The sequence below is a fragment of the Cydia fagiglandana genome, chromosome 10, assembly GCF_963556715.1.
Source record: "Cydia fagiglandana chromosome 10, ilCydFagi1.1, whole genome shotgun sequence".
NCBI classification, from domain to species: domain Eukaryota; kingdom Metazoa; phylum Arthropoda; class Insecta; order Lepidoptera; family Tortricidae; genus Cydia; species Cydia fagiglandana.
This window is the reverse complement of record NC_085941.1, coordinates 17,854,573-17,872,580: the sequence shown is the minus strand read 5'-3', so window position 1 is coordinate 17,872,580 and position 18,008 is coordinate 17,854,573. Positions and strand designations below refer to the sequence as shown.

At 33.7% G+C, this 18,008-nt stretch overlaps 1 protein-coding gene across 1 annotated transcript; it reads left to right on the top strand.

The window, feature by feature from the left end:
• Nucleotides 1–3,787: 3,787 nt before the first annotated feature.
• On the top strand, nt 3,788–7,737 carry LOC134667990 (uncharacterized). Its single transcript, XM_063525428.1, has 5 exons — nt 3,788–5,584; nt 5,786–5,965; nt 6,140–6,319; nt 6,494–6,670; nt 6,743–7,737. Exons 1-5 carry the CDS (start codon nt 3,788–3,790, stop codon nt 7,052–7,054), a joined length of 2,646 nt encoding a protein of 881 aa, XP_063381498.1. The 3' UTR covers nt 7,055–7,737.
• The last annotated feature ends 10,271 nt before the right edge of the window (nt 7,738–18,008 follow it).

Here is an 18,008-nt window from a genome sequence, read left to right as displayed (position 1 = left end):
GAAAATTAAACGATTAAAAACTATTTTCGTTTTAAAAACTTGTTATTTAAATGTACAGCGAACTAAATAATTTAAATAAATTTTCGGTTACTGATGAAGTTAAAGTGACGTCACAAAGTTTGTGTCTTCCCCCTCCCCCATGTCACAATATGTCACATTTTCTTGACCCCCTCTCTCCCCCTAAACGTGTGACGTAATTAATGGATGACCCCTAATTAGGTTGCGTAAGATTTTTAAATGCATAATAATTTCTCTATAAAATTACCTGAATCCGTAGGTGGAATATCTACATACATTAACCCAATCAATCCACCGTTTGGGAAAGAAAGTTTCTTATCTCCGTAATTTGTCGCCTAATTACTTCCTAATTACTTGTCACCGAGTAATCGACTTGATGAGTCGTGAAACAGTAGACGTTAAGCCGCACTTACACGTATCAGTCTTTGAAGTTCTGATTGATTTCTGGTTTTTAAATTGTAGCGTAATGATTAAACGCCCGTAAAATTGGTACAAAGATAAGACTGAGATACCGTCGCCTCTGTTTTCTCCTATATTTTTAGGGTTCCGTACCTCAAAAGGAAAAAACGGATCCCTTATAGGATCACTCGTGCTTCTGTCTGTCTGCCTGCCCGACTATTCAAAGGGACACCCTTTATCTCCAAAAATACTGTGTCTAAAATTTTTGAAAAAAATTACTTAAAATAGTTATTTACCTATAGATGATACGAAAACCTATAAGTAATATGCAGTCGAGCGTGAGTTTAATTAGGTACTTAATTACTTACAATTAGTTTTTGATCCGATCCCCACGGGTTTTTAAAGTAATTTCATTTGCGTTCCACATAAAAAAAAATACATTCTTCAGAATTGGGTAAATACGGAACGTTTGCTGCTGTCTTAGAAAAGATATTGTGTGCAACGGAACATAATTTTTTGACGACCGGTCTGGCCTAGTGGGTATTGACACTGCCTATGAAGCCGATGGTCCCGGGTTCGAATCCTGGTAAGGGCATTTATTTGTATGATGATACAGATATTTGTTCCTGAGTCATGGTTGTTTTCTATGTATTTAAATATTTATACATATTATATAAATATATCGTTGTCTGAGTACCCACAATACAAGCTTTCTTGTGCTTACCGTGGGGCTTAGTCTATTTGTGCCTATCTTTATAAAACTATTAATAAATTATAATACATCGCAACGTATCTTCAGTATGCCTTGAAGTAAACGCCACCTACATGTAATTACGTTACTATTTGTTCCATACAAGTCGTATGTCATGAGGGATCGCCGATTGTTTCTTTATGCGCGAGCATGGAAGCGAGCCTCGAACTGCCATGTCATTGTGTCTTATTCATGTGGTCTGCTATTCTGTACATTTTACTATTCTCGTTTTAAATATAAACGGTTTTGTAGGAAATAAAATGACAATTTATTTATTTGAAGGTGTTGCGATTTATGTGGGATTTGTTAGGTACCTGGCAATAAATAGGTTAAATTACTATTAATAATCAATAGCTAGAAGAATACTACACCCATTTTAATTTTAAGAATTATTTTAGAGTCCGTCTAAGCTAACTTTATACCGACTTGAACAGAACAAAGGTCTCATTATAAACAACATATTTTCATAGAAATTTTACATTAATGATGACATTGTTATTGCAAACGCCATGCAGAGTTATCTTGGTCCGACTTTTTCTTTATAACGCTCAAGTTTCTTGGCTTAATCTTATAAATATGTACTTATGTCTAAAACGTTGCACCGGCGTGTGACTTATACTAGGCAAAAGTCTTTCCCCTTATCCACCACAAATGCCGTCTACTTTTGTGTCTGCTTAGCAATTTCTGTTTTTTTTTTTCATAAAGGACCCCGTAGCAAACATAAGGAAAAATTAGTTTCAGTCAAATCTCACGAAATTTTTGTAGGTATGATGTAGATTAAAGTGTCCTCATTTTTTTTATAAGGGTGCAACTTTCTTAGAAGTATATTTCTGGCGCGGGGTCCTTTGCTCATATATTTGTACATTTGTCGTGACAAGCCCATCCATTTGAGCTCAAAAACAAATAAATGAACGAATGTACAGAATACGATTCCATTAGCAGTATAAATTATCGAATATGTCACCGCCGAGCACGGTAACGCGAGTAGAACTTCATTTGAATAACTTACCTGACGACATGCGCCATATAGGTGCATTGCGGCGGCGCACTTTGTATTTTTTATCCCATTGTATAGCTGCATGGCTGTGCTCCTCTTTACACTGAATGCTTTGGTACTTTATTTGACTATTGAGCCGACTACGTCAGCCTAAAGAGGAAGTCCCCCAGTGGCGGACACCTAGGCCTTTTTGAAGAAAATTAAAAAAGTAAAAAGAGCCTAAAGGCCATGTTAAAACCAGGACGGATATAAGGTGGGGTCTTGTAATTGCAACTATTCGGTAAATGCAACTAACTTCAATAACTCCCTCTAGGGTTACTTTATTGTAAAACGACAGACTCGTTCAATTTAATACTAAAAGTTCTACCTCAAAAATGTAGATGGCGCTGCAAGCTCAAGAATTGTGGGAGTTATAAAGCTTTTTGTCATCCGCCATTTTGAGTCTGCTGGCGTCGGATGGACACGGTGCGCATTTTTATTCTAAAAAATAGTTTTTAGTGGTTCCTCGCAAGTTTTTTCACAAGAAAAGTTGTAACTAATCACGGTAAGTCATTTTGTTTGTATTTGTTTTATTCTACGATGAATATTTTCCGAGTTTTCTCTGTAGTTACATTTACCAGACAAAAAATGCAAAGTCTGGTAAATGCAACTATTTTGCAATTTTTAGGTTAGTTACAATTAGCTGCCAATTTTTGTATGAAATTTGAAAAAGCTAGTGATGTGGCAGTGAACACGAATATATCGGTACAATCACTAATAACATAACACACCGGCACATTTAGCGTAACTTAAGAAAAGGGTGGTTACAAGATAATTACGTTTATTTTTCATGAAAATGTTATCAGATACAACGTACCAAATTAATATGTCCATGGTTTAATATTAAATTTGTTGTATGATTTTGCTTATTTTTATTAAAAGCATGGAAATTTAAAAATATGCAATTAGCTGATATGAACAGTTTCACAAAAAAAAGATCCAAAATTGGTAATATTGTTAAATTTTGTTCTTCTTACCCACGACGGACCGGGTGTACATTATTTTGGGGTACAAAGATTCCGCTAATTGTGCCGGTATGTATACATATTTATCCGCCTTTTTATTTGTATCCGCGTATCTTTTATTGCCTTTTCACTTACTTAGTTCTGCTGTAACAGGTTTTTTTGTAGAAATAAGCAGGGCCTGCTGTGTCGTTTTTCTACATGTAGTTTTTGTTCATAAGTTTATTGTGTACAACGAATGGTTAAATAAATAAATAAGTATCGCCTGTTTGCTATTTTCTATGTTTCTACCGCTTAATGATCGAATGGAATTTGATGAAACTAGGCACTATACTTACTTGATTCATACAACTGGTTTTTAATATATTATAAAAAATATTTTTTTAGATGTCAACACGTAAAAAAAAAGCAAAATATTCTCTTAATGACTTAATGGAAGCAATCGAAAATGTACAAAACAAAAAAATGAACAGCTATCAAGCTTCAGAAAGATATAATATACCAAGATCAACTATAATTCACCGTGTATACGGAACGCGTGGTGCCAAAAAAACGACGCCTGGCAGGCCTACTGAATTATCTACAGCTTGGGAAAGCAGAGTGGCTGCTCTTATTCACGAAATGGAAAAGTGTGAGTTTCCGCTTACATCAAAGGAGATTAAACAATTAATATGTGCTTATATACAAAGGAACGGACTCATAACTCGTTTCAAAGATGATTACCCTGGCAAAGAATGGTTTCGGGGTTTTAAAAGGCGACACAGATTAAGTGTCAAAAAACCACAGTCCGTAGAGGTTGCCAGGAAAAAAGCCTGCAATCCTTTCACTGTTAACAATTATTTTGATTTGTTGGAGCGCATAACGAAGGAACTGGAACTAGAAGACAAACCCCAACATATATATAACTTAGATGAGACCAGCTTCTGCAACGACCCCACCAAGACTAAAGTTGTTGGCCTGAAGGGGTACCCTTCTACTAGAACAACTGCGTCCCCTGGAAGGAATAACACCACTGTACTGTTAGCTTCAAATGCGCTCGGTAAAAAGATCCCTCCCTTGATAGTATTTCAGGGGAAACAACTAGGGTCGAATTGCTTTTTCGAAAACGAAAATGTTAATACAGCGTATGTTGGAAGCCGTAAGGGGTGGATGGAAACCAAAATATTCGAAAATTATATCGCAAAGGTTTTCATACCAGCAATTGGACCGGAAAGGCCAGTCTTATTAATATTTGATGGCCATTCAACACATGTAGACTTGAGTGTTATAGAACTTCTAATGGCCAACCAGATAACAGTTCTTAAACTGCCGGCTCACTCATCCCATATTCTGCAACCATTAGACTGCAGCACAATGAAACCTATGAAAGACAACTGGGACAGTGAATTGGTAAAATGGCAAAGACTCCATGTGGGTGCAAAGCTTCCAAAACCAGAATTTGCCAGGATCATAACTAAGATATGGAATGATTTGAACCCAGTTATCATTCAAAATGGCTTTAGAAAATCTGGTATATATCCGTTGAATCGTGATACAATTCCAAAAGAAAAGTTTGACAAGCTTTCATGGTCAAAATGGGAAGAACATATTCGCCAACAAAATGAACAGTCTCATAGCGTTGCCAATAATAATGCTGAAGAAGGAAGGAAGGTAGAAAATGGCACTCAGGAAGATAAAAGTCAGGACAGAAATGAAGTTCCAACACTCACGAGTATGTGCACGAGCATGTGGCTTGAGATCCTTAATCGTGGGAAGAAAGAAATAGATCTACCCAAACGCGTGAAAGACCCTAAAACGTTTTTAATTTCACTTTCTAAAAATACCAATTCCAATATTACCAACAGTGGCTCTGGTAACGTCAAAATATTGAGCAATATCGAACTCACTTCAACTAGCTATCAAAAACAGAAAGATGAACATGTTTCATTTGAAGAACTTCTTTTGGAGACCATTTCACGTAGTGACATACCTAAAACTTCAAGAAAACGCGTTAGTCAAGAAGCAGAGATATTAACTTACAAAGAAGCTATTGATCGTATGAAAAAAAAGAAAGATGAAAAAGAAAAGGCGGAAGAAATTAAAAGACTCAATAAACTTAAAAGAGTAAACAACAAAAAGAAAAACGAGAAAAAGAAACAGAAAAAGTTGATTGACAAAAAAAGCAAATCTAAAAAAAGAAAGAATTTGGAATCGGACAGTGAAAGCGATTGTTCATACACACCGATGGATGATTCTGATGATGAAGATTTAGCTGCCTTTGCTCAAAGATTGTTGTGTGATGAGAGCTTTGACGAAGATTTGCAAGAGCCATTACTATCAACTACTAACGAAAATTTAGAGAAGAAACCTAAACTAAAAAGCGAAAGAGTAAATAAAAGACGAAAACAAATATCCGGAGAAAAGGATGTCAATATAAACGTAAGTCGTATTTTAGGTAAAAAAAAATAATTACCTACTTCTCTTCATATTTCATAAATGTTAGTAAAATAAAATAGGATAAGTACTTTATAACCTTAAATATATAATAATTATAAATATGTAGTAAAAAAAGTAATTTATGTATTTAATTTATTTTAGTTATTTGATATACAACTTACATGGTTGTTTAAAAATTTTCAGAAGGAAGTGAATTTTACCAAAAAACTATCTACTTTGGAAGATGCTTGTGAAGAAGAATTGCAAGAACCGCTACAATCTACATCGAAAGAAGAAGAGAAAGATACACGTAAAATGAAAAAAGAAAGAGTGAACAAAAGAACTAATAACAATAGGATGGTGGAATCATTAAGAGGGAAGGAAGTAAGTATATTTAAGTTATATACACAATAAAATAGGATAAGTACTTACTGTATAACGTTAAATATATATTATTATAAATATGTGATGATATAAATGTAATTTATATATTTATTTTATATTACTTATTCATTATATAACTTATAGGGTTGTTTAAATATTAAACTAAATTTTCAGAAGGAAGTGAATTTTACCAAAAAACGATCTACTTTGAACGACGCTTGTGAAGTAGAGTTGCAAGAACCGCTACAATCTACATCGAAAGAAGAAGAGAAAGATACACGTAAAATGAAAAAAGAAAGAGTGAACAAAAGAACTAATAACAATAGGATGGTGGAATCATTAAGAGGGAAGGAAGTAAGTATATTTAAGTTATATACACAATAAAATAGGATAAGTACTTACTGTATAACGTTAAATATATATTATTATAAATATGTGATGATATAAATGTAATTTATATATTTATTTTATATTACTTATTCATTATATAACTTATAGGGTTGTTTAAATATTAAACTAAATTTTCAGAAAGAAGTGAATTTTACCAAAAAACGATCTACTTTGAACGACGCTTGTGAAGTAGAGTTGCAAGAACCGCTACAATCTACATCGAAAGAAGAAAAAGATATGCTTAAAATGAAAGAAGAAAGAGTAACGAAAAGATCTATTAACAACAGGATGGTGGAATCACTAAGAGGGAAGGAAGTAAGTATATAAGTTATATATACAAAAAATGCATACTTATATAAGATCGGTTAGCAAGTTTTTTTTTTTCAGAACGATATGCCGAATTCCTCCGAAGTAAATAACGATCTCAACGAGGGAGACTTTATTCTTGCTGCATTTCAGTCGATCAAAGGCAAAAGAACCTACAAATACGTTTGCCTTATTGATCAAATCAACCAAGAAAAAATTGTAGTAAAAGGACTCAAATCTTATAAAAATAACAGAGAATTTAGGTTAGTTGAAGATGATATTTCAATTATAGAAAAAAAAGATGTGATCTCACGTTTACCAAAACCTGTGTTAAATGAACAAAGAGACACTGTGATATTTCCTTATAAGGTAGAGATATTTGAATGTAAGTAAACAAGTTACCCTTTCTGAGAGAATGGACATTTGGGAAATGTAAACAATTATTCATATAGTATTAAGTACAAAAACGTTATTTAATTTAAGTGTTAAAACTAATTTCATGTTACTAATAGAAGCTTATAAACGTAATAAATTACGTTACGTTACGATTTTTCATATTAATTAGTATGGTATTCAGTACAAAAACTTTATTTAATTTAAGTATATACCAAAAGACTTATTTCTTGTTAGTTACTAGTAAATAGTTTCAAAATATAACTAAAAAAGACTGTATAAATAAACATAAAATATTTTATTATTATGATTAATAAAAATAAGCTAGACAAAATAGTTTAAGTATGCATAAAAAACTTTTTTCTTGGCATTAATTAAAGCTAGGAAACGTAACTTTGCAACCTTACTAATTAGTAAATAGTTTGATAAAAGTTAAAAAAGGCTGTTTGATTAAGTTACTTATTTAGATTAATAAAGATAAAGCTAGATAAAATAGTTTAAGTATGCATAAAATACTTATTTCTTGTCATTAGTTGAAGCTAGGAAACGTAACTACGTAACATTACTAATTATTTAGTAGTCTGATAAAAGTAAAAAGGCTGTTTGATTAAGCATAAGTAAACTATTTTATGATGATTAATAAAAATATAGCTATTATTTTTTAGTCTGTTTAACAACTAAAAAACATTGCATAAAAAATATATGATTTTAAAAATAACAGTTTATCCCTGAGTTTTATTTCTGCTACCATGGTCTTCTTGGCGTGTCGATGGCAGACACTACATGACTGTCGATAAAATTGCGGTAAGGTTCCCATCACTATTTTTGAGAAATTAGTTGCAATTACCAGACCCACGGCAAAAAAGTATGTTTATGCGAAATTGGTCGTAGTTACAAGGAGATATGTGTCACAATCCTATGAAGATTCTCTTAGTCTTTGTGTTTAAAATACACACATAGACAATACACATAGAAAAATGTGGAGATAAAACGATTAGTTGCAATTACTGGTCAGGAGGGGTAATTGCAACTATTGCTGCCTTTGTCAGAACTATTGGCAATAGCTCTTTATTCTTCAGAGTTTTTCTTTGTTATGACAGTAGAATAAAATCTACATAAAATTTGACTTATGCATAATTTTACAGAAAAACATATTTCCCTATATATATATAGAATTATCAGATGATGAAGTTATGACTTCAATATTTTTAGTTGCAATTACAAGACCCCACCTTAAGGGTTACGTAGAGGTGCTGGTGGGTTAGTTAGAAGCTAACCATCCATCCAACCAACCATCCGATGATGACCACGACCACTCGGTCAATAGTGAAACGACTAAGAAGAAGAAGTGCAGTCCAGTGCATCAATAGAGCCATGTGAGCAGGAGGTCTTAATAAATAGGATTCAGGATTAAAGAAATGAATGAATGAATGAGAAAGAGTGCTAAAGTGGTGCCTATAAAGAATAATTGAAAATGGAAGAGAGATCATGTTGGGACACCTGTTACGGTACGATACGAAACCATCATAGAAGGGAAAGTCGAAAGATACAGAAGAGAGGGAAGCCAAGGAGGGCATACATAGATCAAGTGAGGGATAAAGTGAACGTCGTGTCATATTTACCTGTGAAGGACGAAGGTAACTAAGGAAAGAAACACATGGAACTTGCTTCACCGAAAAGAGCGCAGATTTTTAGTTTATGATGATGATGATGATGATGATATGTTTAGCAGTGGACTATTTTGGCTGAGAGATAAGATCGATGGAACAGAGAGCGTTTACAAATTTTACAAGGGCCACTATCTAGACAGATTTTGAATTTTGTGATTAGAATTGTAGGGCAGGACCTTGTGTAACAGCTTGTAATTTGCATATAAGAAAGTCTCTTTTCCTGCGGAGGATATGGTTACATTACCATTTCCATTTGTTACGTAATCTTAAAAACAGTATTCTAGAAGTTATATCAAATTAGGCAACGTGCAGTACATTATCGAAGCTACAAAAAGTTCAGGCTATATCAATTTCAAGAGTACTGTATTTTCCTTTTTGAAACAAACTCAAGTAAACAAAAATGCACTTACCGAAATGAGCTAAAACAAAGATTCCGCACCTACCTTACCTTTATAATTTCTTTCTAGAATTTAATAGTGCATCTACGTTAACTTGCATTAAAAAATCGTAATGGACATTTTCCAATTTTAACATTCATTAAACGAAACGAATTTTCCCAATAACAATTTCAATTTTAAAAGCTCCGCATAAACGAAAATTGAATCATTATTAACACCAAAGAAACAAGGATAAAACAATAGGTGCTTTAACGAACAAACTTCTGTTAATGTGGATAGGGAAATTGTACGACAAACAGTTAATGAGGTGTTTCGTGCATATAAAGGACAGGGGGCCGGTTTTTTAACGTTTTGCATATTGGAATAATGTACGAGGTCTGTATATAAATTACTCGTATTGGGTTATTTGTATTTAAACGTCAGTTTGACGAGGAGTTTATGCGTCCGGTGGTTTTGGAGAATATCAATTTGGGATTTAAAGTTATCAATAGGTGATGGTGCACATATTGATGTTGATAAAGTAATTAATTTATATTATTTTAAAGAAGTACCTACATACGTAAGTCTTTTTTGTGAGTTTTAACATACTAACATAAGTGTAACATAAGTTTTATGGATGGTCATAAACAAAGTTATGTAAGCATAACTTTGTTTATGACCATCCATAAAACGAACCAAATCATTGAAATTACATAAAAATGAACTTTTATTTATTTATTTAAACTTGATTGCACGATACAAAATTGTGCAAATGCAAATGGTGGATTAATGCCTGAAGGCAACTCTACCGGTCAACCATTTCATAACAACATAGTCAACATTTTCATAATCAATTGTAATTATTTCTTATCAGATCAAAATCTTGATTTAAATAAATAATAAAATTAACAAAATTAAAGAAAGAACTTGTAACCTGTAAACCTACGAAAATGTACCCGGCTGGTTACATAATACTTAGGGATGTATAAAATAAAGAAAACACAAGAATCCACTTGATAGTCGATTTATTTCTTCTCCTACATACCCTAAAATTACAACTTCTAGCTCAGACTGCTAACGGTAGAGCTGTTGGTTCAATAATATCTGTATTCTTACACTTAGGATAAACCACCAACAAACTAGTTGTTTAATTAAATTTAATTCAGATAATTATAATACGAAAGTTACACCTGAGCATTAAATTTGGCAAGTAACACTGTCCATTAGATCACAGTAAACCCTAGTTATGATATTAAAGTTATTCATTATAAACGAGACAAAAGCAAAAGGTTACCGATCTATGACAATAATAAAATTGGACCTCAAGTAAACTATGAGCGTACTAAGGGCTACCTAAGGGCTACCTAAGGGCCAACACATACCTGCGGCCACAGACGATGTTAATTCCTCCAAATTAACTCCTCTGCATTCCGCCAGACGAACGAGACAGACGATCTAAAATATAACAAATATCATGAGATTTAGCTTGTGCACAACTGCTGACAGACACCTAAACACTGAACCGAATCGTAACACTTACAGAAAAGTCTGCAGCGGTCAAGAATAGCATTTGGGTCGGAACTTGTGACAATGGCCATGAAAGGCGTCCCGATCTTGAGAAGACCCGTCTCTTACATCAGCTTGCCACGCTCATGGGCACACACCTCTCACCCCAGCAACATTTGCCTCGATCTATTAAACCCCAGTATCCAATAATATATATCAATATGTATTTCTGGAACTATATACAGCGACAATGGATTTCCACGCTGAGTTTTATATTAATATATTCTAATTTTTGTAACAAACAATATTATGTTCTGACACTAATCAATGCCGTCTTTTCTTCTAATTCCATTTTCCTTCCATTTCAAATTTAGTGCTCTTTACAATACGAACAACACGTTGCCAGTCATATTGTGCTACCCTTTAAACATGAAGGTTTAATTAACTAACGACACAATATCAAGAAAAAAGGTGAAATACAAATATTTATATTTGTACCTAAACTATAATTAAATTAAATCCTGTTTAATATTTCTAAAAAGAAATTAACACTAACAGAAATAATCAAAACCAACGAAGTTCCACCTAAACCACTAGCTGGCGCTATGTGACAAACTTTTAAAAACCTATTTGGCAATAATGATGATGGAAACTGTATCTTGTTAAAATGCATTCTAAAATAAAATAGACGCTTAACAAGAGGGATTTACGAATTCTGAACAATACTCACTAACAAGGTAGGTAAGTTACAAAACGACAAGTTTCTATTAGGGCCGTATCTTGCAGGAAACATTTCCAATTAGAAGTTTTGAATAAAACAGAAGACTTATTATTTAAATTAGCATTGCTATAATTCAAGGAGCCGAAGTATTTGCGTAACTAGAAATGGATACTTAACATTCCACTTCCTATTAGGTACCTTTGCTTTTACTAATGTAACCATTGGACAATAGTTACTTAAATTAAGTACCTACGTTACGTTACGGTACGTTAAATCGAGATTCGTTCACCAAGTAGGTACTACAAGAAATTCTATTCTAGAGATAAAATTAAAAAAAAAAAACAATTTTCTATGCCATTTTTGAGAGATTTTTACTAACACGTTTTATATTTTAGAATATGTTTTTATAAAACTAGTAATATTTTGAAGAAAAGAAATAGCTAACGTGAAATATCAAACGAAAAGATACCTTTATGCGCCATACCTTTGGCCTATACTCGAATAGATGGCGACAAAATTTGATATTTAACAATTCTAACACATAACAGTGAAAGGACAAGGATCAAAGTCAAATGGCGTTCAAAAAGTTTGAATCCCGTGTCTAAAGATCAATTTACTGTGACTACAAAATTTACTTTGACAAATACGCCTCTCTACTAAATTCTCTTGGGTGGATAAAACCTACCTACCTAAATAAAGCATAGACTAGATTTACTATTCATACGATAACCTTACCAATTTCCACAAGCAATTTCCAATGAAAATCCCTGTAACAAACATTCAATGGGATTCCATGTTATCATGATACTTTTGTCGGCGGCCATTCATTGTTCATTAAAATGAACTAAAGGAACCCACGACAATTTATTACTTGAATGTACAGTCGCCATCAGATATATCGGAGCGTTCAAGGTGCTCAAAATATCTAAACATGGATTTTAACGTCTAACGTATAATAGAAGCTTTGTTAAGATTTTTGTAGAAAGTTTAGCCGCTCCTTAGGCGAATGTACCTACGTAGCTTTCAAATATGCTTATTTATAAGACTTAAGGTTGTTTCTCAAATTTTATAAGTAAAAATATTGGCATCACCGTACTTTAGTAAGTAGGTACCGCTTTAAAAATTTACATTCAATTTATGTTTCATTGCTTTCAGAATGTTTTCAATGGAGATTAATAGGGTTTAATCTTCATTATTAACATACATAAACTTAATTAGGTTATTGTTCTCAAAGAGTAGTTATTTGATTGGTCTCTGAATATTTTTGGTAGGTACGTTTATTAAAAAAAATAGTTGATGACAATTAAAAGTTAAATCTTTCTTTAACCAGTAGGTACTTCATTTAAAATCTAAAAATAATTATGAACAATTTTTAATTTACTTTTACAGGTGCAACAAAGTTTACAATATTTACTTAAAAGGTTTTAATTACCAGTAAACATTTATGAGTGAAAACAGAAGTATGGGTAATTTAAATATTACTTTTAACTGTCTGGTTCGTTAAATGAAGAAAACTCAAGCCATAATTTTTAAAATTTTAAACCAAAAACCGTTTTCATAAAAATTAAGCGCAGATTATTAAGAACCGATTACTTATTGCCGTTAAAAAATATGAAATATCGACGTCGGGAACGTTTAACAGAGGAGCCAATTCTATTTTAACAACTTGGTATGATTTTTATCATGTTTTGATACGACCTTAGTCGTAAGCACCAATCAGCGATAGCGGTTTGCGCTAATTGGTGCTGAGGAAATGCAATAAGGCATCGTCTCATAACCAGACAGAACTATTACCTACTAGCAAAAAATATGTCTGCTATCGATGTTACCCGTAATAAATATTTTTAAAATTGTTATGTCATGGATGATAGCAACCACAAAATACAGAACACGTCTGATATCTGCTTTAATAAACTAGTAGTTTTCGATTATTGTGGCACCGTTTATTACAGTTTTGGTTTTTATATTTCGGTACTTACTAAATATGTAATTAGGAATTTCAATGTAACTATTGATTTGCACCTGATTGATTTGCATTTTTTAAAACTTCTCGGTAATTTACAGCATGCATTAATCATTTACTTATTAATCTATTATTTATTGATAATATATTTATCGATTTTTAATTTTCTCAAACACGCCTTCTTGCCACGGACAGTTGGTGCGCGTGAGATGCCTCAATAACATGACTCAGGTCGTATCAAAATGAGATAAAAATATATAAAATATAAAAATGTAATCAGCCTAAAACTCGAATTGCATTTCGTGGAAGAGATTACATTGTTTGCTCTCCGAGCGAGTTATTGTTAAATCATTTCGCTTCAGAATATGTTTTATAATGCGGCTTATCTGCGCCACGAGTGGATTTAAATATACTGATGTCTTTTGGCATTTAATGCAAAATTATTGGTTATTGTACGGGTCATACACTGATTTAAGTTGTTAATATGTCTCTTTTGTTCTTAATAGTTCAGAATTTTAATTTTAATAACAAAACTTCCGTGAGATACAGACATATTCATTGTATTAAAACTCGCGAAGAGTTGCAGCCCAGTCTGCGTCGGTCCGCCAACTTACGCATGCTTCTGTTGAAGCTCCTCGTTATGAAGCGAAACATATCGAGCAAATTTCCATTTAAAATACGTGAATCGTTTTAGTATAATTATTTAAGAACTTTTAAAGTAATTACGATTTTTCCCAACCTATCTATTAGGTATGGCTTAGGCACGCTCAAGCCAGATAAATTAAATTGACGATTTTCTCTTATTTCTGACTTTTAAAACATAGACAACATTTGTCCATTAATAAAGATGATTATTTTATCACTTTTGAGTTATTACTGACAGTGAAAATTTTACTACTTTTTATTTATCAAAGGGGATAGTGTGTAGGCAGCTGCATGTTTAAGTGACTATTTATTGGTAACAGTACATATAGTAGTGTGACTACTTAAAAACACAAACAAAAATATTTGATATAATAATTTAATTTGTTCCCAAAGTGAAATACATTTGTATTGCCAGTCAAATAAATGTCCATTTAACAACTGTAACGATATAAACTTATTACGGGACATTAAAAGATCACAGCATAAAATACTTATAAGAATGCTTTCAAATTCCGTAATAATCTTATTTGTCTGGAGCCGAATTGGATTATTTACAAGAAATCCAATTGCTTTTCCCAGACGTATTTTAATCCAAATTGGATTCTGCCAAGTGTTTTACTTTTAATTCATTTATGGCTTAAATATTAAATGAACGGTCATTTGGTATTTAGCAGTCGCTTTTTGGTGAAGGAAACCCTCGTGAGTAAAACGGACTAATCCCAATAAGTAAACGGCCTAGTTTACCCTCTGGGTTGGAAAGTCACATGGCAGTTGCTTTCGTAAAAACTAGCGACTACGATAATTCTTGAGATTAGATGCCAAGCGGACCGCAGGCTCCCATGAGCCGTGGCAGAAATGCCGAGACAACGCGAGGAAGAAGAAGATTAAATTAACTGAACGGTCACAAAAATAAAGGTGTACTTAATTCATATTTTTTACACGACGCATGTTAGCTGTTCTATTTCTAATATTTAATATAAGTACGCTTTTCGTTCAGTTGCGAGTGATTGATTTGAAAACAAAAATGGAAAGCAAATGCATGTGCACTTTCGAACAATATAATAATAAACTAAAACAGACGTCGAAAAGTTCCGTTTTAAAATACTTAAATTTGGTTATTTTCAGTGTCGCTCCAAATAAGTTCACTTAACGTCCCCTCTGTTAGAAATAAAACATTGGAGCTTATTTCAATTATTCCAAACTTAGCATCATAATAAAAGGACATATGTTTTTTTTAAAGTGCGGTCGTTTACGACAGCTTGTTCTTTGGTCCGATCGTGTCGCAAAACGCACCGGACGACGCGCTCACCCGTATCATGCTTTGATGTCACATCATTATGTCGATTGTACATGACACCTGCAATGTGCAGCAGAAAAACGGGCCATTTGTGTTCTTATTGGAGTTATATTTATATAAGTATAAATAGCAAGTGGAATCTTTACCGACCTCCTTCTTCTTCCTCGCGTTATCCCGGCATTTCGCCACGGCTCATGAGAGCCTGGGATCCGCTTGACAACTAATCCCATGATTTGACGTAGAATTATCTTTTTTTTTGTTTGAATCTTTGCCGACCTAAGTATATTATAGTTTTAGTTTTTTTCCTTTAGTTCCGAAGAAAAATAGATACAAGCTCGGTCCTTCTTTAAAAACCTGTAAGATTATTTCACTAAAAGAAGCCTTTCATCATCATCATCATCATCTCAGCCATAAGACGTCCACTGCTGAACATAGGCCTTGGACCTCCATACGTGCCGGTTGGAAGCGACCCGCATCCAGCGTCTTCCGGCGACCTTAACAAGATCGTCTGTCCATCTTGTGGGTGGACGTCCTACGCTGCGCTTGCTAGTCCGTGGTCTCCACTCGAAGCCAAGAAGCCTTTACTCTAGTTCAATGAAAACACTTCCCTCTGTCCGGCAAAAAATGAAAAACCCTAGCGAAAATATACAATGCTTTAGCTGTCGTATAACTTAAGTACATTCGTAATTTATGTATGAAGCGCTTCATTGGTTGAAGGATATTCACCCAACCAGAAAACTGAGTAAGTACAAAAGTCTCCCTAAAATTATACTTTTCAGACATTTTACAGTTCCAGTTATTTATAAATATTCCGCCGTCAGGGGTGCCTTGACAGTTACGTGCCTTGAGGCGAAAAACGAGCTTTACATTTCTGGCGTGACAGACGCGGCCGGGAAGTAACTGTATCTTCTTGGGCGTCTTTTTCTAGTCAGTTTTCTTTCAGATCTTTGTATCGTTGGCAAGTAGGTATTCAGACCACCAAAGCTATTGTAAAACTAACATGTCAACAAGCCTAGCTTGTTACATTTTGCATGGACATACGAGTATAGTAACAAATTTGTACAAGTATATTTTCAAACATCTTAATATAAATAGGCATATGAACAAAGAAACCCGAGAAGTTCGAGTCGGACTCGCTGACCGAGGATTCCGTACAAATTTAACATATTTTTTTTTTACTTAGACTGTAAATGTAGACCCGAGTATAATTTAAGATCGATACCTCAACGCGTTCCCAAAATAAACGGTCTTGACAGACATGTATACAGACAGACAGATGGACGGACGGACGGCCGCAATGGTACTATTGACGGACAATGTGATCCTATAGGTTTTTTTTTTCCTTTTGAGATACGGAACCTTAATAATCACGTTTACTAATAATGTATGTACCAAAGTACATTAAATCTAATTCTATTTATAAACTAAGTTCGAACAAAGCACTGCTAGACCCAGGGCAAGTGATACCACCCTCAGCTAACCGTTAGTTTAGATGCTAACCGATCGGCTCTAATTGACTTGATTAGCGTCTGCGTGGGCTCCATTGTAACCACGTATTAACTAACTACACTAATTACTTGTGTTGATTAAAGAGGAAATTAATTTATACGCGTCTATTGGTTAGAATTTATTTGTAAGTTGGATGTAAAACTCCTGTGAGACTACTATTTTAATATACAAACTCTTTTTTGCCGTGGAACGTCACATATCTTTACTATTTCATATCTATTGAATCTCTAATTAATTTCCCGAATCGCGCCGTAAGTCACGTTCACTTATTCATTCATTCAATGCCTACTATTTTTGCGATTAGTGCTCTGTGTCTGAGTATTCACTTCAACTCTCCTGCCGATACCATACCAATATTATTCACCGCCCACTATCTTTTCATCCAGCGAAGGTTACCGTTCTTTGTCAACTGCTTTAATTAAAAACCTTTGTCTATAACGAGTGCGATTCTCATCCTGAACCTACACTATTAATTGTAGAGATGCCATCGAATATTCGGCAACAATTCGGTATTCGGCCTATTCGGCCACTTTACCGAATATTCGGTATTCGGCCAATTGTTACCTACTCTTCGGTCGAATACCGAATATCTGTTCCACCTATCTAAAAAGAAAAATTACACAGTAAAAATAACCAAAAACTAGGTATATTTAATATTTAAAATGTATTCTTGGAAAGTTGTTAAGTAAGAAGACCCTTTTTTGAGCATTTGCTGATTACAAAATATTTTATTTTTATCATGGATCTGATTTGATTGACTCTAACTACATTGATTAATTCTTTTCTAAAAAAATATTTTAGTTTATTACAAAATATACATTATATAATAATTGTGTCTCAAAATGTTCGCATGTCATGCCGAATTTTCGGTCGCCGAATATAAGGCGCTTCGGCCGAGAGAGGGCCCCAATATTCAGTATTCGGTATTCGGCTAAAACCACTATTCGGGACGTCTCTAATTAATAGACAATACTACTTGTAACAATTAAATTTCTACTTTAAACGCTTGTTATAAAGCTTAAAGTTGCACTACCATTTGAACGCTTCCTTTCATATGCGATTGAAATGAAACAATTCGTACCTATCAATAGAGGTTCGAAATCGAAATCCGTACTTTCGCCGGCCTTGGTGTTATTGTTTGAGGTCGTATATCTAATTGGTTGCGTAAAGCTGTGGGCTAGGAACAATCAAAATGTTGCGTAAGTACTGCGGTGTTGGATAGGCGTGCATCCATGGAAGCTTTTGCTCGTGTCGAGCTTTCTGAAT

Excerpts from the sequence above, each read along its gene's own strand:
- LOC134667990 (XM_063525428.1), top strand. The coding sequence starts at position 3,788 with ATGGAAAAGTGTGAGTTTCCGCTTACATCAAAGGAGATTAAACAATTA. Across the intron at positions 5,966-6,139 it reads AATCATTAAGAGGGAAGGAA|AAGGAAGTGAATTTTACCAA; the intron begins GTAAGTATATTT and ends CTAAATTTTCAG. Across the intron at positions 6,671-6,742 it reads AATCACTAAGAGGGAAGGAA|AACGATATGCCGAATTCCTC; the intron begins GTAAGTATATAA and ends TTTTTTTTTCAG.